Source organism: Abramis brama (assembly GCF_963993115.1).
Source record: "Abramis brama genome assembly, chromosome: 9".
Lineage (NCBI taxonomy): Eukaryota > Metazoa > Chordata > Actinopteri > Cypriniformes > Leuciscidae > Abramis > Abramis brama.
This window is the reverse complement of record NC_139971.1, coordinates 39,460,754-39,483,460: the sequence shown is the minus strand read 5'-3', so window position 1 is coordinate 39,483,460 and position 22,707 is coordinate 39,460,754. Positions and strand designations below refer to the sequence as shown.

The window sequence follows — 22,707 nt, the reverse complement described above, 5'->3', positions numbered from 1 at the left end:
CTTCACTGGTTTTGTCACTTTGTAAATAAATCCACCCTCCGGGCACTTTGTTTGAGCTATCCTTGTCGTGTGATTCTTCAACCCCGTGACACTGGTGGAGAATGCGGGCAAAAGAGTGAAGAATCACTGACAAACGAGCTCTTTCACCTCTCATTGTTTTTTTTTGTCTTTTTTTATTTGTTTGTTTTTTTCTCTCTCTTTTTCTTCTCTTCTATCTCTGGTTCTGCCATAGGTGAGCGCTCCTCCCCCAACATGGAAGAAATTCTCAAACGGCTCACCGAGGTTAGCATCCGCCAGCAACAAATAGTTGAGCATCTCGCCACCCGCCAGGGTGAGAGTGAGCAGGAGCACGCAGCACTGCGTGCCGCTCAACATGTTCCGCTGCCGGACCCCCGAGCACAAGCTGCCAAGTTGTTACCGAAAATGACCCCACACAATGGCGTAGAGGCGTACCTACAGATGTTTGAAGCCACGGCCACCAATGAAGGTTGGCAGCACGATGACTGGGCACAGCTTTTGGCCCCTCTCCTGACCGGTGAGGCGCAGCGCACATACTTTTCTCTCCCCGCCGCCACCGCCAGGCACTACAATGAAATTTTGGCCCGTCTGGGTTTGTCTCCGATATGCGCTGCTCAGTACTTCTTCGATTGGGAATATAAGCCCCGTCGGCCAGCCCGTGCCCAGGCCGCTGAACACACACGATTCACGCAGCACTGGCTGCTGGAGGGGGATCCAACGGCCAGTCAGGTGGTGGAACGCGTTGTCATCGACCGTCTGCTTCGTGCTCTTCCTCGTTCACACCGACAGGCTGTCGGGATGAGGAACCCAAGTACCACCCTAGAGCTACTGAACCGGTTGGGAAGGGCCCGGTACATCTCAACACTAGATCTCACCAAGGGCTACTGGCAGGTACCACTCTCTGAAAATGCAAGGCCTAAAACTGCTTTTTCCACCCCTAGTGGCCACTGGCAGTACCGGACCCTTCCCTTTGGCCTTCACGGGGCACTGGCCACGTTCCAAAGAATGATGGACATCTTACTACGATCCCACCAAGCCTACGCCGCCGCCTACCTCGATGACGTCGTGATCCACTCCGAGGCATGTGGCACCTGGACCATCTGCGGAGGGTGCTGTCGGAGCTCCGGAGGGCTGGGCTTACCGCTAACCCACGAAAATTCCACCTCGCTCTCTTCGAGACAAAATACCTGGGTTTCCAGGTTGGTAGAGGTCTCATCCGACCGCAAGACAAAAAGGTCGAGGCAATCCGCTCAACCCCGAGGCCCGAAACCAAGACCCAGGTACAAGCATTTTTAGGGTTGGCGGGATATTATCGCTGCTTCATCCCTAACTTCTCCTCCTTAGCCGCCCCTCTGACAGACCTAACTAGGAAGGGACAGCCAGAGAAGGTTCACTGGACACCAGAAAAGGAGGAAGCCTTCCGAAATGTTAAGACAGCCCTCACCTCGGAACCGGTACTCCGAGCGCCGGACTTTAGCTGCCCCTTCCTGCTACAGACAGATGCGTCCGATACTGGACTGGGAGCCGTCCTGTCACAGAGCCAGGAAGGTGAGAAGCACCCTGTCTTGTATATCAGCAGGAAGCTGACCCCAGCCGAGAAAAACTATGCCGCGGTGGAAAAGGAGGCCCTGGTCGTGTGTGGAGTGTGACGAGCACCACAAGGACTCATCAGCGTCGCCCTGGAAATAGACGAGGAGCACCTGCACGCCCTCGTCACAGGCTGATCGGCCCCAGCTGTGGTCCATCAAGCAACAGCCACATAAGCCGCATGGGATTTGCCAGAGGGTGAGATACCTCTCCATGAGGCAGAACTCTAACGCCTGTTCTCTATCTTTCTCTAGAAAGCAGTGGGTGACCGATCAGCCTTGCAGGAACACAGCCCAGACTCGCTGTACCACAAGGAAGACCACACGCACTTCACCGGAGCACCCACCTAATTCCTTCACTGGTTTTGTCACTTTGTAAATAAATCCACCCTCCGGGCACTTTGTTTGAGCTATCCTTGTCGTGTGATTCTTCACCCCCGTGACAATATATATAAATAAAATGTCGAAATGGTCATAGCCCCCCTGGACCTGTCGGCCCTTCAAATCATTCCCACCGTAGTTTGCTGAATTGCGAATGTGATTGACAGTTCTGTGCTGATTCATAGCTGTTGTCCTTTACAGTCTCGTTCGGTAGCTGTACATTGGAAGGTCAGAATTACAACGACAAGGATGTATGGAAACCTGAGCCCTGCCAAATCTGCGTCTGCGACAGCGGGACCATCATGTGCGACGAGGTGATCTGCAAGGATACATCAGACTGTGCCAATCCAGAGATTCCCGACGGAGAATGCTGCCCCATCTGCCCCGACGGTACACTCACCTCCACCTTCGCCCCATCACACGCACCTCGCGGTCACACTAGCTCTGTCGCCCTCTATTTAAAATGTTGTTTTCTCTCTTATAGGGCACCATGGGTGCTCATGGCCCCCCTGGATCTGCAGGTTCACCTGTAAGTCTGTTTCTAGTGTTATACTCAGGGTGAAGCTGGCAAAGCAGGTCGTCCTGGTGAGCGTGGACCTTCTGGGCCTCAGGTGCTCACACACGCTTTCCTCATTTATACACACAAATTACTGCCATATTGCAGACATGGTCAACTTATGAAGTATTGCACAAGAATGCTCACTGGAATGAAAACATTTTAAATGCTCGTTATTTCTGATTAGTCAAATAATCAAGTGTGGTGGAAAGAGATTCACACTTTCGTAATGATTATATTCTCTTGCTTGTTTCACAGGGTGCTCGTGGATTCCCAGGAACCCCTGGACTCCCTGGCATCAAGGGACACAGAGTGAGTATGACACTACCTTTTTACTGTAGTTTTAAATTGATTTATTATTTTTTCATGTTTAAGGTAACACTTTAGTTTAGGGTCCAATTCTCACTATTAACTAGTTGTTTATTAGCATGCATATTACTAGGATATTGGCTGATTATTAGTACTTATAAAGCACATATTAATGCCTTATTCTGCATGAACATATTCTACATCCCTCAATCACCCAATAATTTGAATCTAAACTAAAGTGTGACCATATATATTTATAGATATATAGATATAAAGAGATATATAGAAATTGATAGATTAATGCACATATTTTATTACATTTGATTAATTATTATATCCATTTTTTATTATATCCAGAATTGTTTTTTTATTTTATTTTTTTTTTACTTAAGCGCGAACCAGGCACGCGCCAGGATTCCAGTTTTGGATGGTCCAGACCAATTGTGGGTGGGACTTAAATTAAAAACGCTTAATTAAAAACGTTATCCATTCACTGTTTAACCTAATAAAAACTAGATGTACCGCATGGCCGCATGGCGGTACAAAATATGACCGCCGCTCAGGCCTGGACTGGCTTTCCACAAAAATAAATGACGTGGAGCAATTTGGCTGTATTGCGTGTTTATGTAAGTTATATAAGTTGTATATTTTAAAAGACTGTCTGGAGTATTCCTGTGGATCATGGATCATTTAGAGTTTTGTAATTATTTGCTATTACTATTTAAGTTTTATATCAAAAGTCATTAGTTTAGACACTTAACATCCGTAATGTGAAAATGTCACATTCACAGACTGTGACAATATCCGGTAAAACTGTTGAGGAATGTTAAGATACTGGTTTTGGCACCATAGAATGCTCAGTTCTGCGTAGACTGCACTGTACACTGTTCTGCACTGCGGTGTTCACATGCACTTCCTTGTTTTGAACTACTTGTGAAGATGTTGATTCCGCTGATCTTCTCATTAGTTTTGAGCGCATTTTCCAGTGTTTTCTCGGCAGGTAAGTCAATATACAGCTAATTACATATGATTGATTGAATTGTTTCAGCGTGTCTTGCAATGCCCTTTTCAAACAGGTTTTGACATGCATATGTGCATATTCTGTCTGACGCTGTAGGCCTACAGATGGTTTTATTGAACTCGAGCGCAAAAATAAATCAGTTAAGCGTAAACGTGTGCAATTTTACATTATGTGAAATCCAGACCAGCTGAAAGTGCAAGCATAGGCAATGCAGTATCGGTGTTGTCTGTGAAAGAGTCTGGATCTTTTCAGTGAACGAATTCTGAATGAATGAATGACCACTAAACCGGACGTTTTGTTCAGGAATCGGTCGGAACGAGCTGTTCCCTAAAACTATGCTTGAGCTGATTCTAAACATTTAACGTTAGTGTAAATGCGTATAAACAGAGTGTTCCAATAATTTGACTGAAGGACGCAAAGAACTTACTAAAAACGAGAGCAGAAATACTAAAAATAAAACATCCTGATTGTATACGTTTTAGCAAAAACGCGTAATAAACATAAGTGTGTGCTTAGCTTACACAGGATTTTTTTTTTTAGGACGTGTTTGTTTACATCATAGACTGTGGTTTACATGCATGTGATATGTCACGCGGGCGGGGATGGTGGAGGATCACGTCATGACGTATTAGCGTCATGACGTTTTGTTTAGTTTTTTTGCCCAGCATGGCTTAGTTTAGTTTTCCTCAGATAGAATGATAAAGTCTAGTAATGCCGCCTTAAATACTCATAACACGGAGGTATACAAAACACAAGAATTAGCCTATTTTGTAAAAAATAAAATAAACCCAAATAACTACATCTAAAAATGATTGAAATGCAGCTTGTAAATTAATGTACAATTAATGCAATACTGCAAATGACAACCAATCACGTCATGGGCAGTTTAGAATTATGTGACTTATTTACAGCATGCCTTAATCTTTGAAAATGTTTTACATTTTTTTCCTTGCATTTCATAATGAAATTGGACAAGCTCAGTGCAGACTAATTTTCTGCCAATTTTGATTGTGGGTAATTGGGAGATGTGAATGATACACTTGATGCATCTTTCAAAATATGCCGAAATAAGGGTGCAAAACAAAGACCACCTTCCAAGGATCCTTGAAACTGATACGGCCTTCGATGTTGTTTCATGACATGGCAGCCTTACTATAGGATGCAGCCAGAAACACCCAAAATCTATTAAATTACTGTAACTGTTCGAAGAACCGATTCATAACGTTGACCTTCGCCATCACTACAATGCACTCTTATCTTACCATTATTTAAAAGCTTATGTTAATTTCTTTGTATTCCCAGCGGAAGTGTTACGATTCTCTTCTTATTATGGGAATCACATGGTTCTGCAGAAAGCCCCAGCCAAAGCAGTTGTGTGGGGATTTGGACAGACAGGAGCCAAGGTTGTGGTGTCATTGTCTGGACCACACAAAGTGTCTGCACACTCTGTTCCTGTAATCAATGGTAAGTGTCATATGAGTCTTGTCATTTCAAACCTGTATGAATGACTTTCTTCTGCGAAACACAAAAGGAGATCATTTAATGAATAATTTAGAAGAATTCAGAACAATCTGGCTTCAATGTCTCACAGGTATTTGGCGCACAACTCTCAATCCTGTGGAGGCCGGTGGTCCCTACATATTGACTGCATCTCAGAGTACAACTAACAGCTCAATCACTCTTACAGATGTGCTCTTTGGAGACATCTGGTTATGTAGTGGACAAAGTAACATGGCATTCACTGTTGGTCAAGTGAGTAAATTTCTCTTAACTCTTTAAGTTGACATCTTTCAGATGTGTAGTTAACCCCAAAATGTCTCGTTCTTCAAAAGGTGATCAATGCAACAGAGGAGCTGGCCATGGCGTCTAAGTTCCCTGACGTGAGGATCTTCCAGGCTGCGTTGGAGAAGAGCGAGAAGGAACTAATTGATCTCGCAGGAGTGGAAATTCCTTGGTCCCGACCAACAGCAGGTATGGCATACCGAATACGTTCTTACAAATCAGCTAAAATGGGATATTTGTTGCATTCCTGTTTTATCTTAAGAATGATGTCCAACCTGTTTTTTTTTCTAGATGATAAATTGTTAGCAAAAGGTCTGCCCTGAAGAGAAATGTCTGTTTGTCTTTTTGTGTTCCTCATTCAAGAATTACTTGGTGGAAAGCAATTCAGCCATTTCTCTGCAGTTTGCTGGCTCTTTGGTCGCTATCTCTATGAGACACTGAAATATCCCATCGGACTAGTAGAGACGTGTTGGGGAGGCACACCTGTGGAAGCCTGGTCAACACCAAGGTCGCTTCACAAGTGTGGATTGAAGAGCTCAGTGACCAGGTATAATACTAAAAGGAGGGATTTTTAAAGGAAAACCTTCAAAAGTTTGGTATAAGTAGGATTTTATTTAGGGGGAAAGAAATTAATACTTTTTTTCCGCAAGGATGCATTAAATTGATCAAAAGTGAGAGTAAAGATTTATAATGTTGATAATAATGTTTATAATGTTACAAAAGATTTCTATTTTAAATAGAACTTTCTATTCTTCAAAGACTCCCTTTCATAGAAAAAAATATTTTAACAAAATTTGCAGAAAAAAAAGGAAATTACATTAAAAAAGAACCTTGCACGCCATCATGACTGTGTGTCTAGGTCCGAATATTATCAGAATATTTTACCTGTGTATGAGAAGGTGGGTTTAGTTCAGGTTTAAACTCCCTAAAAAACTTTACCAATAAGTACCATACCAAACGTTAAATGAACTTTCTTGCACTTGAAACAAACAAGCAGTACATTTCCAACAACTTGGCACATTTTTTAACTACATTTTTAAAAGATTGTTCTTTTCTTTATCATGAACACTTGTATAATACGTTATTGACCTACATAAGCAAATGTGGTTGAATGAATAGTTTGTAAAATACAGACGTGAATTGCTTCTCATTTAACATTCTCAACTTCTGTACCTGAATTCACTACAGTGTTCCTTATAGCCCTCCGCCTATGCAAAGTTACTTCTCGGGGAACATCTCTGCTAAATGGATGAGTTCAGTGCTGTGGAATGCCATGATCCATCCATTACTCAACATGACCATAACAGGAGCCATATGGTACCAAGGTAGTACTTCTCAGGTGAAGAATTATAGCCCTTTAAAACATGTGCAAAGACTTGCTATTTTTACCTTTGCTCTTTGTCTCAGGTGAGGCTAATGCAAACTACAACAGGGATGTATACAACTGCTCTTTCCCTGCCATGATCGACGACTGGAGGATGGCTTTCCATGAAGGCTCGGATGGCCAAACTGCACTAGATTTCCCATTTGGATTCGTACAGGTACTCTTGAATAGAGAGGCTGCCCACTGCAGAGCCAATGGGAGGAGCTTGACGTCCAGCTCCCCCTCGCTGGATGTAATGGGTGGAGCTAGAAAGTCCAACAACACACTAAACGTACTTAACTCCAGCCATTACATCAAGAGACTGGGATCTGGGTGTCATTTGGCTCTGCAGCGAGCACCACTTCCTTAAATAGTCAGTAATGGAAGGAAAATATCTTAAGAGCTATATGTCATCAATACTTATAACATGAAATTAAATTGAACTTCCATTTCATTTCTAGCTAAGCACATATCGCAAAAACGATCACCTTGATGGGTTCAGAGAAATACGCTGGCATCAGACAGCAGACTATGGCTTTGCCCCTAATGAGCGCATGAAGAACACCTTTATGGCTGTTGCTATCGATGTACCTGATATAAAGTCCCCCTGGGGAAGGTGAGGAGGAGCAGAAACTGGTAGTTAAAGTGTTATTCCAATAGTTTAATGGAAGTGCTGGACTCTAACATGCTGATTTGCCTGTTTTTTGGGGGTTCAATAGTATCCACCCAGAGGATAAACAGGATGTGGCGTACAGACTTGTGCTAGGAGCAAGAGCTGTCGCCTATGGGGAGAAGAACGTGTCTTTCCAAGGACCTTTCCCTACTCAGGCCATGCTCAACCAGTCTTTCATTAGCATCGTGTTTAATCAGGATGTTAATGCCAGTCTTGATAAGGATTTTTTTGAGGTAAGATAACCTTCAAAAACATTCCAGTACATGTTCAATTAGAAAACTGTGATTAAAAAAAATAAATAAAATGAATTCAAACAAGGGCTGGTTTTAAAGGTAGGGTAGGCAATGTTTTTTATAAACACTATTTGTTATACTGGTGGAAACTCTCTTCACATCCTGATAGCAATCAATAATAGAAGAGGTCTAAATATTAAAACAATTATAATATTAAAAGTCTTCTGTGGAAAAAGATTTCATCCAATCACTGTATTCGGTCCGAATGCAATTATAGGCTGTCATACCTGCCTGTCAAGCTAAGTATTTGCATACCTCCGCGCACCTGCTCGCGCTATTGCTATTGCTAGCCTCTCCAAATTTGCCTACCCTTCCTTTAAGATGAGAATGCTACAACTTACCTTGACTGTGTATGCTTTCTTTTCTACTGTAGATCTGCTGCTCTGAGGATAAAATGTGTGAATCGGACAACAGTTGGTTGCCTGTTCCCATTATAAAACATGGCTTAAATGATATCCTTGTATCTACACCACCGTGTACAGCTGCTTCAATCACTGCGGTGCGTTATCTCTGGACAGACTGGCCCTGTGAATTTAAAGCCTGCCCCATCTACAGCTCTAATGGACTCTTACCTGCACCGCCATTCATCCTGGCCATTACAAAACCGTGATCAGCAGTATACTGAACCATCATGTTTTAAAAATATCTCTTCATATCATGTAGAAGTGATATAAAAATTTATAAATGAGTAAAATGTATGAGAGAGAGAGAGAGAGAGAGAGAGAGAGATTTGGATGCACTTCTACAAATCTTTTTGAGTGACACAAGCTGGAAATGTCTGTAATTTGAACTTGACTGGAGAGTCATTTTACACAACTTCCTCAATCCAGTCAGTTTGCACTTTGGATGTGTCCTTTTTTTGAAAGGTCACACTTTTTGTGTGGTATAATATTAAATACCACTGTGTCTAATGTTTATGTTTCATAAATTGTTTGAGGTTTATTTTTGTTGTAAGTTTATTCAGTGGAGAAATCATATTATGATATTTATATATATATTGATTAATAAAATAAATCAATGTAAAGTGGAGTGTTTTCCGGCACTAATCAGAAAGTGTGATTTGCCTTTCACTGAGATGCAAAACAGAGAAAGAGGTCACACTTTAATTTAATGGTCCACTTTAGACATTCTACTATAAGTTTATAATGTTTATTATGTAACTTTGCAACTACATGTCAACTAACTCTCATTAGAGTATCAATAGACTGTAGTAGACAGGTTAGGGTTAGGATTTGGGTTAGTAGAATAAGTTGACATGTAGTTGCAAAGTTACCAATAGCACTTTCTCCTCCACTATAACGAGTCTTTCTGACTGATCGAATATTAATATATGTACCTGTAAACCTCAAACCTCAACCTGTTCAGTTTAATGAATGTCCCGAACAAATGTTTATTTATTCTTGAATATGTTTCCTCCATAGTCTATATACTAGGCCTTAACAAAGCTCTTGGACAATGGGGGCTCCTTGGCTCTCCTGTTAGGGCCCTGTGAATGTGAAGACTCATTCAATACATTCTCACAATCTAACTACATTCAGTTCAGACTGCAAACTCTCATTCACAATAATGTTCATTTAGAAAGACATTTATATGAACAATAAAATGAACTTCTACCCAATAATAATGTTTGCTGCAGTTGTATTTATTTTAGCTGTACTGTTCAACAAAGTATTTGGACATTTTTTGGTGGAAACATGTTCAAAGTACGATTTAGAATGTAGATGGTCGACGACGCCAGGTGATTAGAGTTCAATATATAAAATATATATAATAAGCTATTGTATATGTTAGAAAATATCAATGCAAGTATTTGTATTCATAAATTCCTATAGATTTAGTAGCAGAGCAGAGGACAACAATATTAGATTAAGGTTAAAGTTGCATTCAGTCATTAACCTTATTAAAAAGGTTTTCATCTCACATGAGATAAATGGCCTCTGTCATATCAGTAGCCTAATAAAACTGTTTTATTTTACATGGAGCAGGTAGCCAACATGTTGAGATCACACAACCAGCTGTATACCTGTTATTGGAGTCTATCCCTTGCATAATTATCTGTGTTTAGTAATGGAAAGCAGTGGCAAGTGAAACTTTTAGCGTTTATGTGAAGTCCAAGACAAATCTCATATCAGGCAGCACAACAAATATAGTTCTTGAGTGCATCTTTAATACATTTTGCTGTAACTTTCCAGCCATTGTGCCATATTTTATAACGTAGCTTAAGCTATAGTCCAAATATCTTCTTCTGACTCCTCTAATAGGCTGAACTCACCACATTTACAAAAACACTAACAAAAAAAATTCACTTTACAACCAAAAGTCTATGATAACCATCAGTAGACAGATCACTGTCCACTTTGCTTACTAAACTCAATAAATGGGCCTATAAATGGCCTATTCTAGTAGATGAATGCATCCTATGACAAATTATGACATCCTTATATGTTATTTGACTTTTCAAATATCTCTAAACAGCCTAAAACGTTTTTGGAGTATATAAAATTAAACTGATAATCAAACATTTTCTTTATGAGCCAGAGTGTACCGCCTTTTAGAGAATCTAGATTCAGTGTACTAGCGCCTCTAGTTGTTTTCTCAGCTCATTGATCTGAGCTGCGCATGCGCTGGGAGGCGTGTGTGCACGCGCATGTATGTAAACTAGCGGCCTGTTTCGGTTGGTGGTGACCGACGTATGTGTTTTTCTGTGACGAAAAATCAGATTATACATACTTGTAAACATAAACAGGTAATTAATTTGATCATATGAAGCGCAAAATGAATTTGGTGACTATCACACAGCTTCATCGTCGGCTGTTAGCTAATGCTAGATGTGAAATATAGCAGCTAGCACGTTAGCATTAGCGGGTAACTTACGTCCTCCAGCTTTTTGCAACATTATACATAATCGCACGTGAGATGTGAATCTTAACTTTGCACGGTAGTTACGCGAGCTGAATAATCGACAGTCCTTGCTGTGTGTTCATAAATACAGTATGAATCACTTACAGAATTGGCATGTATGTGTTGTTAGCCTGTGACTTGGCTATCAACACTTCATTTGGTTACCGAGTAACGTTAGTTAAAAATGTGTTATTATTCAATTTTAATGTTAAGACCAAGCGTTTCAAACATTGTTATAGAGTTTTTATGTTATTAGGGTAGCGAACGCTACTATTTTTACTGAAAAGATGGCCGTGTCAAACTTTATTGATCAGGCTTGTTAATCTGTAACCTAACACCCTTGCCTTTAAGTGGTTAGGCACTTTTTCGGTGTTGTTCAGCAATGACGGTTAACTAGTTTCCTTAATATTTTTGTGACAGTTGTATTGTTGATTGACACGGATGACACACAAGTGGCGTATTTTCTTTAAACAGTTACTGCAGTTTATAACGTGCAGTGGTGAAATCCATACAATATAATACCAAATTTACTATACACAGAAGGTGGCAAAGAAGCGCTTCTGAAGTGGCAATTAGGTGTCTTCACACAGATTGTTTAATGCTGCTCAGAGGTGGCATTAATGCATTTACACACAATTTTTTACTGTATATTGTTAGGTGCTGAAATGGTTTAGAGCAGGGATATATTAGTCTGGCTTTTATGCTGCGGTATGTCTTTACACAGAACTGAGCAGCCTTAACTCGGCTGTGTAAAGATGCCTTATTAATTAATAAAAAGCGTGATGCATCTTTACACAGCTGAGTTAAGGCTGCTTTGTGCCTACTCAAAATTCTGTGTAAAGATGCAATGCCGCATAAAAGCCAGACTGAATTATGCCTGCTCTGCCCCACCTAAGCCCGTTGTTTAACAATATGCAGTTAAAATTGCTGTGTAAATGCATTTATGCCACCTCTGAGCAGCATTAAACAGTCTGTGTAAAGACACCTAATTGCCACTTAAGAAAAGCTTCTGTTCCACCTTTGCGGTGTAAATTCACCATGTTTTCCCATGGTGAAATATACTTTTCTCCAAGTGTAAAGATTCAGAATGGCACTGTATGTGGCAACTATTGTGTTTGTTGGGTAGGTTGGTTGATTTGAATCATCTGTGTCCCCTAATAGCAGCCCTGCCCCGACGCGGCCCAACCCCAAGCGGAGCCGTCATGTGGCAGGAGGCCCGCAAACATGAGCGGAAACTGCGCGGGATGATGGTGGACTACAAGCGGCGTGGGGAGAGACGCAGAGAGTACTATGAGAAAATCGTAAGTCAAAAGACAAAAGTCTTTGACCTTGACATGACTTTCATGCTTTGTTTTCTGAGCACAGCTTAATCCTGGTGCTGGACTGAGGCTTTTGAATGAAGAAACGCATTTCTCTTGTTCTGTGTAGAAAAAGGATCCGGCCCAGTTCCTGCAGGTTCATGGTCGAGCGTACAAAATCCACCTGGATTCAGCTGTGGCCCTGGCAGCTGAGAGTCCCATCAACATGTATGTCACTAGCATACAGATCAGTCTGCATAAATGTTCATAGATCTCACACCTACATAAAATCAGCCCATTTTAAGGGGTTTTCTTGGAAAACTGTCACAACTTCATCTTATGTTCTAACAGGATGCCTTGGCAAGGAGATACCAACAACATGATTGATAGATTTGATGTCAGGGCACACCTGGACTACATCCCCACCTATACGCCACCTCTCCTGAACACTACGTGAGTAGTCTGATCTTAATGCATCTCATGTTGGAATATAAAATAAATACCTTGAGTATTCAAAGAACTATACAATATATAACATACAATATAGAATATACAAATACACAGGCACAGTGTATTATTATTGATTTTTCAATTTAACTCTAGTACTTCTCATTTAGGGGTCACACTTGTGATCTTCGGCACCAAAGATGATAGGGATTCTGTTCCAGTATTATTTATTCCTTAATATTTATGATTTTCAGGGGATTTCATGGTACTAGACAGTATTCACCTCTAAATTATGCATTATTTATTTCTATATAAAATAATTAAAATATATGATATTTGTATTTCATATTATTTTAATTCATATGACTATTCATTATTTTAATCATAAGTAATTCTTGTTGCTTATAATATTATTTACAGACATAACTACTTTTTTGTTTTGCATTTGGATATATATTTAGACATTGTCAAGTACTGCTTTTTTTTGTAGACACCCAAAAAAATGGCCCTTTATTTTTATATTTCCCATTAATTTCTTATGGTTGTCATTTTGGACCATGAAGATCACAAGTATGACTTTAAGACCATTTAAACTTTTCTAATCATGTTCACATTTTTGTTTTTCAATTGAAAATGTAACATTTCTGGTCTAAAATGACTGTAGACCACCAGATAGTTAAAGATGTTTTGCTAAAATTATTCATAACTGGTTGCTACTTTGTGTCATTGTTGATAGAGTTCATTGTTTCTTTCACAGCACCCCAGAGCAGGAATCAGAAGAGAGGAAGTGCAATTATGAACGCTATAGAGGTCTGGTGCAGAATGACTTCGCGACCAGTGAGTCCCCTTTAACTTTAGCATGCTTCAATCACATTTTGACCCGTGTAATGTGACTAGATGCCATTGATAAACTTGGAAGAACCCACAAAAATGTTCTTGTCATTTTGTAGTCTCTGAGGAGCAGTGTTTGTACCAGATCTATGTGGATGAACTCTACGGTGGCCTACAGAAACCAAATGAGGATGAAAAGAAAAAGTATGATCTAATGAATCAGTAGTTACCAAATGTATGCCTGAAAATACATTCAGTTAAAAGGATCACATCTTATGTTTTTCTCTGTTAGACTCTCTGAGAAGAAAGCTCAGATCGGTTATACATACGAGGACAGCACAGTGACTGAACCAGATGAAGAGGCGGAGAAGGGGAACGAGGAGGAATCAGAAAACAGCGATTCTGAGGAAGACGAAGTCATCCCTGACATTGGTGTGTCCTTCATATACAATAAACACTTATTGTTGGGACAATGCTTTTTTTATAATATACTAACACTCTAGATATGTGATTTACTTAAATAGGATATAGAAGGTAACCAATGTGTGTGAATGCTTTCTCATGTTGTAGATGTTGAGGTGGATGTAGATGAACTGACCCCAGAGCAAGTGACGGAGATTAACAAGATGGGCACCACTTACGGCATGGCAGAGGGGGACTTTGTATGGTTCGTTCATGCATTCTTCAGCTAAACCATTTTAAAGCAAATCAGAGGAAATTGATTGTTATATTGATTGACTCTTTGGGTGCTTTCATGCTTGCACTTTTGGTGCGCACCTGGGTCCGATTGAGGTTGAATTTGATTAAAACGAACCCTGGTGCGATTGCTCTGTTAGTGCAGCTCGTTTGAATAAGTGTGTGAACGCTGCCATCCGAACCCTGGTGCGCACCAAACAAGCGGACCGAAACGATGAAAAGATGGGTCTTGGTCCGCTTCCAAACAAACTCTATTGCTTTTTTAATGAAATATGAACGCAACACAGACCAAAGACATGTATGCTAATCAAAAACGGGACATGATGTCACAATATGCGACCCTAAAAAGAACAGAAGGCTCAAGCGTATCTGTTTTTTCTCGTGATGGTCGCGATGTTGCCCATCACAGTTCAGTACAGGCATCAGAACCGCGTCTCCTCGCAGCAGATCTTCGTTTGTGTGTGTGACGGAGGGATTCCTGACGCTGTTTTAACTCCTTTACACATTTTATAAGCTCTTCACGAGTTCTCAGCTGGTCAAAATACCATCATATGTAACTACACACATACAATGAGCGCATTTAGCCCAGAACACAGCATCAATTTGGATGTTTGGTAAGTTCTGTCACGAAATATACGTAATTAAAGCCAAAAAAACTATCAGGTTGTGTACGTATCCCTATGCCTTTTGGTCTGATGTTAAAATGCCAATGTGAACGCTAAGCTGACCAGGACCGAATGTTTTTGGGGTTTTTTGGTCCGGACCAAATGATGCAAGTGTACTGCAGCTCGGACCCAGATAATATAGTGTGAACACAGTCCAGTGGGGGGGAGGGGGGAGCAATCGAACTCGAGGTCTGACCAGGCAATAGAAACAAGTGTGAAAGCACCCGTAATGAACACTGTATTTTTCTTGTAATTCTTCTATAAAAAAAAAACATGAACTGTAGTTAAAATTTGATGTGTCTTTGTGGCAGGATGTTGAGGAAGGACAAGGAGGAAGTGGAGGCCATTAAACATGCTAAAGCACTGGAAGCAGAGAAGGCCATGTACTCTGTATGGGCAGAAGCTTTTCAGCTGTTCTTCTCTCCCATTAAGTTGTTTGCGTTTGATATTCGTATTGGTAAAACTGTATTGTTGCTTTGCTTCCATCAGGGCCGGCGATCTCGCAGACAGCGAAGAGAGTTTAGAGAGAAGTATATGAAAGGCCGGCAGATCAGCCCACCAAGGTAACAGCACACCAAATATGAGCTACAAGTTTTTAGATAGGTGACAAAGTTTTTATGTTTTTACTCATAAATAATAATCCCAGACTTCTTAGTAGTGTCTTGTATTGTTACTTGTATTCAGTCTCTTTTTCTGGTTCCATAACCACCACCCAATTAACTAACCTTTTAAACATTCATATCTATATATATATATATATATATATATATATATATATATATATATATATATATATATATATATATATATATATATATATATATATAATACTTATCTGACTGAAATTTTTCCTAAAAAGGCAAAAAAAGTTATGTTGCAGCACCTACACATTGCTGATGTTTTGATTGAAAATTGATTAACTGAAATTAATGTGAATTTCATAAACAGCTATGCCAGAAGAGACAGTCCTACATACGACCCCTACAAACGGTAAGTGTTTTTGATGGATTGATATTTCGCACATTACTTTTGAATGATGTTCAAATTATGTAAAAATGAGCACAAAAACCATTACAATTCAGGTTGCATCTATATTAAAATTCTGGCCTATACTGATAAACTCATTTTCATGGTGTAGCTGATAACCAATAAATGGCCATTATTAAAAAGTATATAGTATTTTGTCTAAAAAACTTAAAATAAATTTTAAATGCAAGTGAATATAGGTTTTATAATGTACATTGATAAATTGATATTTTGATTACATGTAACAGTGTTAAGTTATTAGTGTTTTTAAAGATTAATTTTGAGGGTTAAATGTTGGCAAAGTTAATCAAGGTCAAAATAGGGTAAATGACAATGCACAATACAATATGACCAATAATGATAAATAAATAAAAAACTCCACCATTGACAATTGCTATGGGACAGATATATTGTGCATTACTGATTACAATTACATATTCTACATTTGAAAGAAATTCCTTCTTTTATTCACAATTTGACCAGAAGTGACAATGATGAAGTTTATAAAATCACAAAAAATTTCTACGTAAAAAATAAATGTTGTTCTTTTGAACTTTCTATTCATCCTGACATTTTTTTATCCCTGTTTCCACAAATGATTAAACAGCCCAATTGCACCAAATCATATTAGAATGATTTTTGAGTTGTGTTAATGAGCCCAAACCTTTGAACAGTAATGTACATCATATATTAATATTAACGCGTCTTGCTACTCTCTCTTTTCTCTCCTTCATGTCCCAGGCCAGAGTCAGACTCAAGTTCCGAGTCACGCTCTCGTTCCCGAACCCCAGGCAATGATAAGATCACCTTCATCACCAGCTTCGGGGGCAGTGAGGATGAGGGAGCCACAGCTGCACAACCTCCGCCTGCAGCGGCGTCAAGCCAAACCTCCTCCAACACTGCAGGTCATAGCAGGGGCTCCCGGTCGGTAACTTCCCCTTTCTACTCTCTGGCTCCTTAGTGGCTTTTTCTCCATTTATTTATAAGCGTGTTCAGCTGTGATAGCATGTAGTCCACTGTGCGAAGAGAATTGCCACAGGTTGAGCTTTAAAATGATTGGTGATATGGTTGAGAGAGAGCCAGCTGATATCGGAGTTGGCTTTTTAGTCTGTTGATGATATTTTGTGGCATATTCAGGGTTAAAAACAGCTTGGAATCATTTAATCCTGAGAACTAGAAGCTCTTTGGCTTGTCTTGTGATTTAATCGGTTTCATAGGTTTCTCATAATAACATAGCGCTTTGTGTATATCTTTCAGCCGAAGACGGTCTTCCTCCAGTCACTCATCCTCTTCCTCCCGCTCCTCTTCGCACCGGTCCTCGCGCTCATCCTCACGTTCCCGTCGGAGTCGTCGTTCTCGCGGGGGCAGGGACCGGGACAGCCGTTACTCCAGGTCTCGATCTCGCTCTCGACGGCGGTCTGACTCTCGTTCACGGCAGCGCAGCGGAGGAGTTGGCTCGAGGAGACGATACGACAGGACGAGGTCTCGTTCCACGGATCGAGGTAGAGACCGAAACCGAGAAAGAGACCGAGACCGGGATAGGGGGAGGCGCTACACGGGCCGTAGACGAACCAGGCAAGGAACTTCCTTGAATTCAAGGCTGTAGATTCTTTGATTGTAAAAATGTATAATTTGTCTTTGGTGAATTTGATCGAATGAAACACTCCCTCCCTCAGGTCTCGCTCGCGTTCACGTTCGGGTGATCGTTACCAGCGTCGGAGTCGCAGCTCTGCGTACAGGAGGGGTGGCAGCGTCAGTCAAAGCCCCTCACACTCGCCTGCGATCAGCCACAGCCCCTCCCCCTCCTCACATTCTGCTACGCCTGCTTCTGCAGACAAGCTGAGAAAGTAAGTTGCGAAAGAACCGTAGATACGCTTTACCGACTTGAACGTCAGGGATGTGATTTCCATATTTTCTACCCTGAGAAATATGAACCATATGAATTGTGCAAAAAAAAACATTAATTTTACTCAGGAGGCCCAAACTGAGCAGTTGTTATATATTTGGCCAGAAAATAAGATGAAATTCTAATAGCTTGCAATGTAAATCAGTTAAATCTTTTTAACAGTATAGCAGACTAACACAAAATGCATGTAATTATCAGTTGTCACTCTATATCTCCCAATAATTTGTCTAAGTATGGTATTTAACTGCTTAGTTTTATGATCAAAGCTGTTGCATAAAACTAAGCAAAGTATATAATTCAATGAACTACAAAGATGATTCAGAGATTTACAAATTAACACTCTTTTAAAGCCTAATGTATCATATTTGGTACATTTTAAACCCAAGTTGCTTCAGTCTAGTAAATGTTCATTTAGAAATACTACTTGCAATATAAAAGTTATTCCTACAATACCTTATAAAAATATGTAGCAATTTCACAGCAAAAAGACCTGAAGGCGGGTGTTTTTAGAATAATACTAAAAGGCCTTTTACTTGCAAAAAAAAAATTAATTATCAATCAGACGTCAGAAGGCATGTAGTGGATTGTGTACAACTGGTTTTTCGGCAGTTTTGATTATTTTAATAATTAAGAGGCTTTAGAAATTTGCAGCTCAAATTTGATACAGTAGACTTTATTATTGTCAGATCCACATACCTGAAAAGTGACAACTGACAAAATGTTCTTCTTATTTCTCTCTCTCGTAGGCCTGAAACTCCGGGTGGTAAAGAGACTGGAGCTGCCAAAGTCAGTAAGAATTTGATATATCTCGATTTGTTGCTAAAGACTCCGCCTCCCTCACCCCTGACAGGCTGATGCAGTTAACAATCAGGCTGGGGCTCCTGCCCATCTCTCGGCTCTTCAGAGAGCCGTTCTCATTTGAAATGTGTGTGATTGGCTGTCCTCTTGGTGATCAACTGCCCTCTGTTTGCAGAACGGCAGCCATATCTGAACTTACCTGACTTTTTTTTTTGGTATGCGTGTAAGAAAGAGGCCGGGAGTGACCAGCGTTATCTCTAAAGAACACGATATTTCTGTGTGCTCTTCTTTGGAACCGCTATAGTTTTCTCTTCTATTTAAGGAAATGATACATGTACTTCTCATTTATTTAACTAAGTATAGTTATCTGAATGATGGGCTGTTGATAGACACCAATGAATGGAAAACTACAAAGGAATAATGGTTCCTAGCCGGTTTGCCCTGAGTTTCCCAGCTCAGGTGTTGCTTCTGCCCTGGGCTTGTCAAGACAGGCAGAGCAACTTCACTCGCTCGCACACCTAAACACACCTGCATAAGTCAATACACATTTTCCTTGTATGTAAAGGTTGAACAGCTTTAAGCTCATTCTGCAATGGCTAAAGTTGCTGCCATTTTGTAACTGTTCCATCGAGTTGGTGCATCTGACCTGGAGAGGAGACGAGTCAACAGTTCTGTACTGTTCAAAATGGCTGCCTTCATTTGTCTGTTCACACCTTTCCATATACCTAAAAATACATCCAGAACATAAACATCACAGGCGTTTCTGCGTAACGGGACCACCTGGTGCTATTCAACATGCAGAATAATAAATGATCTGTATGTAGTTTAAAACTCTCGTATTTCTGCATGACGTGACACAAGCTTAACCTAGTAAATTAGATGTCTTGTTGTCAGTCGCTGTTCTTTGCCTGAACAAGAGCTTTCCCATCCTGCTTGTTCTAAAGTCTTTTGTCCATTGCAGCCCAAGATGACCCCTCAAGAGAAGCTCAAAATCCGAATGCAGAAGGCCCTAAACAAACAATGTGAGTTACTCATTCAGGCATCCAGGAACCAACATCTCGTACAATATTTATGCCAAGAATAATATATCGGTTAGCATTTATTTATCAGTCGGAATTGGATATTTAAATGTACATTATGTAACTCTAGCTGTTAAACAACAAAACTGCATGTATTTTGCTTAAGAATGTTGTTTTAGTTGTCATCCACTGTGTGGATGAATATGGGTCTTTCTCATTTTATCTATTTACTTGATCTTATACTGAATAATACAGAATTTTAATTACGTGTGTGTGTGCAGGTTTGGCTATACCTGTTGAGGGCCTAATGTCTTCAAGTATATAGTGAAATATTATGACAACCAACTAGTGAGGACATTTTCACTAGTAGTTAAAAAAGCGTATAAATCGGCCAAAACATGTCTTTATTTAAATCTAGTGATTTGCTCGTTTCTGTGATGGGTTGGTTTAGGGATGGGACATAGAAAATATCATTAACCTGATATAAAATCAGTGCAAGTCTATGCAATGTCCTTCCTAATATAGTGAAACAAACATGTGCTGTGTGTTAATTAATTTGACTAGACATGAGGCATTCATGTAAAAGCTTTTTTGTTTGATCTTATCTTTGGACCCTCTCTGTTTTCAAGTCTGCATTTATTTGATCAAAAATACTGCAAAAAACAGCGATATTATGAAATATTACTACGACGATTAAATGTGTAATTTATTCCTGTGATGCAAAGCTGAATTTTCAGCATCATTACTTCATTCAGTGTCACATGATCCTTCAGAAATTATACTAATATGCCGATTTGCTGCTCAAGAAACATTTCACATCACACTTAAAAACAGTTTTGCTGCGTATTTTTGTGAAACCGTGATACATTTTTCCTGGATTCTTTGATGAAAAGAAAGAATTTATTTAAAATGGAAATCTTTTTTTACTTTACTGTCACCTTTGATCAATTTAACGCATCCATGCTGAGTAAAAGTTTTCAAACTCTTACTGACCCAAAGGTTTTGAATAGTAGTGTATACCACATGTTTCTAAGCTATGGGAAAGACATCTGAAATAAAAGCCTGTTGACCCTGCCTCACTTTATGCTTTCACCTTCATCAGCCAAGGCGGATAAGAAGGCAGCGCAAGCCAAGATCCAGCAACAAGAGAACAAGCGCCAGGTAAAAGCATGGGTGTACATTTGGTATGTGTGGGTGGGGAGTTCCAGGTTGTTCTGAATTTTAACACTCATGCTTTTTCCCCTCCCATCACAGGAACGAGAAGGAGTTCTTCGCGCAATGGCACGGAAAATACGCATGAAGTGAGTCCCAACATGTATATACATGTGCAACGTGTTCATGTTGTGGGAACTGTCCTCTCGGTTTGCAACGGAGAAGATACAGTTTGGTCATTGTTTGGTCTTGTAGGGAGCGGGAGCGGCGGGAAAAAGAAAGGGATGAATGGGAGAGGCAGTATGGACGTCAGAGTCACTCGCCCTCTCCCAACGCTAAACACGGTGAGTTTACATCCCACCAAAGAATCCCATCTCCGTACAGTGATACTTGATGGTATCATCCACATAATGAAATAATTTGTGGAATTAATTGTGCTCTGTGGTAAAGGATTCTGTAGGGTAATAAAACATATGAACAAACAAACTCATGAAGAAGATTCTAATCATAAATCTTGAACAACCCACAGGTCGAGACTATGGCTCATCTAGAAGGTATGCAGAAACCAGTTTGGACCAGCCATACTTGTCCATTTGATCTAAACATACTGCCGTTCAGGCTCATTTCAACCATTTCTGCTGTCTTCCTCAACAGGAGATCACGCTCAAGATCACGGAGTCCGCATTACCGGTACTGAAGAATCGGCTGATAAAACACAAGACATTTTAGGAGTGAATGCTGAACAGAATGGCAAGAGTTTACATGCAAGTTGGGGAAAAATTACCAATAAAATTCATTTCACTCACTTCAGCTTCGTACATCTTCTGAAGGTTGCAATGGAAACAAATAAAAATAGTTTCTAAAATGTGAAAATGAACACCACCATGCTCTAAAAACACATTTTGCCTCAATGTCTTGATATTTCACAGCAGGGTTCCCAGGAATGCTTTAAGCTGCTATGATTCTAATCAAGCTTTGCTGATTGAGAGTTTTGTGACATAAGATTGGGATGGACCTAATCTCTCCCTTGTGTCTCATACCCTATTTTAAGATGGAGTTCCCCCAAAAATGCAAATACTGTCACTTACTTGCTCTCATATTGTTCTAAACTCGCATGACTGACTGGCTTTTTGTGAAACACGTCATTCTGCCTAACGTGTTCAATGGGGAAAAAAAAGTCAGTGAGGGTGAATAAATGACAGACTTGTTTTTTTTTGGGTGGGTAAACGGTGAATCTGCCCATTTTACCTCATCATTTGTAAATAATCCCTTCATTAAAGAGTGAGGAAAAAATCTTTTACAGAAAATGCAGATTCTAAATGCTCATAATCTTTTTCACTCAGCAATGTAAATGTCTAGTGGTTATTTCTTGAATTGGAAACAATCATCGATGGTCACAGATTTTTGACATTGAAATAAAAAGCTAATCATGATTAAAAAACCGTTGGTTTGTGTGTTTTTTCCCGCGTTCTCTTCTTTGCCGTTACAACTGTTACGTGTTGTATCCGCCAGATGGCGCACGTCACTATTAGAACTACTCGTGATTCCATGCAAATTGCTGTTTTTAATGTGAATTTGATCAGTTTATACACAAAGACACATGTAAACAGTGTCAATCAGCCTGTATTTACCCCCGTCATTCACAAAATAAAAGCACGCCTCTGAAAGTAAAGCGACAGTTAACGTTACTTTGGATTTCGAAACGAGCCGGACAGCCAAACAAACACCTGTCTCAGTCGACCTCGATAAAGCCACTTCCTCTTCACCCACATCCTTAACCAGCACATTTTTATTGGTGTCAGAGCAGCAGCTGCGCGCCTTCAAAACGACTATTTACATAAGTCCTCCAATACGACAGGTAGATAAGGAAAAGAATGAGTTTGAATCATTTAAAGTGGCTCTAATGTTGTTGCCTAAGCACAGTAGAGTTGCTTAATGAGGTCAGTGATGATAAGACCGAGGAGGATGAGGATGATGATGATGATG

General features: G+C 40.1%; 2 protein-coding genes across 5 annotated transcripts; both read left to right on the top strand.

The window, feature by feature from the left end:
• Positions 1 to 3,378: 3,378 nt before the first annotated feature.
• Positions 3,379 to 9,598, top strand: siae (sialic acid acetylesterase). Of its 3 annotated transcripts, none has more exons than XM_084125252.1 (10): positions 3,379 to 3,476; positions 5,174 to 5,335; positions 5,463 to 5,623; positions 5,704 to 5,842; positions 6,017 to 6,200; positions 6,842 to 6,978; positions 7,061 to 7,194; positions 7,478 to 7,632; positions 7,736 to 7,922; positions 8,356 to 9,598. In XM_084125252.1, the coding sequence occupies exons 2-10, from the start codon at positions 5,212 to 5,214 to the stop codon at positions 8,590 to 8,592; spliced, it is 1,458 nt and encodes a 485-aa protein (XP_083981378.1). In that variant the 5' UTR covers positions 3,379 to 3,476; positions 5,174 to 5,211; the 3' UTR covers positions 8,593 to 9,598. The 3 variants fall into 3 exon arrangements, with proteins under 3 accessions (XP_083981378.1, XP_083981377.1, XP_083981376.1); XM_084125251.1 differs by lacking the exon at positions 3,379 to 3,476 and adding an exon at positions 3,674 to 3,850 and having other exon boundaries at positions 6,854 to 6,978; XM_084125250.1 differs by lacking the exon at positions 3,379 to 3,476 and adding an exon at positions 3,674 to 3,850.
• A 996-nt stretch (positions 9,599 to 10,594) lies between these two features.
• On the top strand, positions 10,595 to 22,162 carry clasrp (CLK4-associating serine/arginine rich protein). 2 transcript variants are annotated; one of them, XR_014607812.1, is made up of 21 exons: positions 10,595 to 10,728; positions 12,045 to 12,184; positions 12,312 to 12,409; positions 12,533 to 12,634; positions 13,386 to 13,465; positions 13,579 to 13,663; positions 13,752 to 13,891; positions 14,030 to 14,126; positions 15,132 to 15,210; positions 15,310 to 15,383; positions 15,769 to 15,810; positions 16,588 to 16,770; positions 17,104 to 17,421; positions 17,523 to 17,693; positions 18,499 to 18,542; positions 19,512 to 19,572; positions 20,672 to 20,730; positions 20,824 to 20,870; positions 20,977 to 21,065; positions 21,251 to 21,275; positions 21,376 to 22,162. XR_014607812.1 is itself a non-coding variant. In XM_084125106.1 (21 exons), the coding sequence occupies exons 2-21, from the start codon at positions 12,086 to 12,088 to the stop codon at positions 21,416 to 21,418; spliced, it is 1,932 nt and encodes a 643-aa protein (XP_083981232.1). In that variant the 5' UTR covers positions 10,595 to 10,728; positions 12,045 to 12,085; the 3' UTR covers positions 21,419 to 22,162. The 2 variants fall into 2 exon arrangements, 1 of the variants encoding a protein (XP_083981232.1); XM_084125106.1 differs by having other exon boundaries at positions 18,499 to 18,538.
• The last annotated feature ends 545 nt before the right edge of the window (positions 22,163 to 22,707 follow it).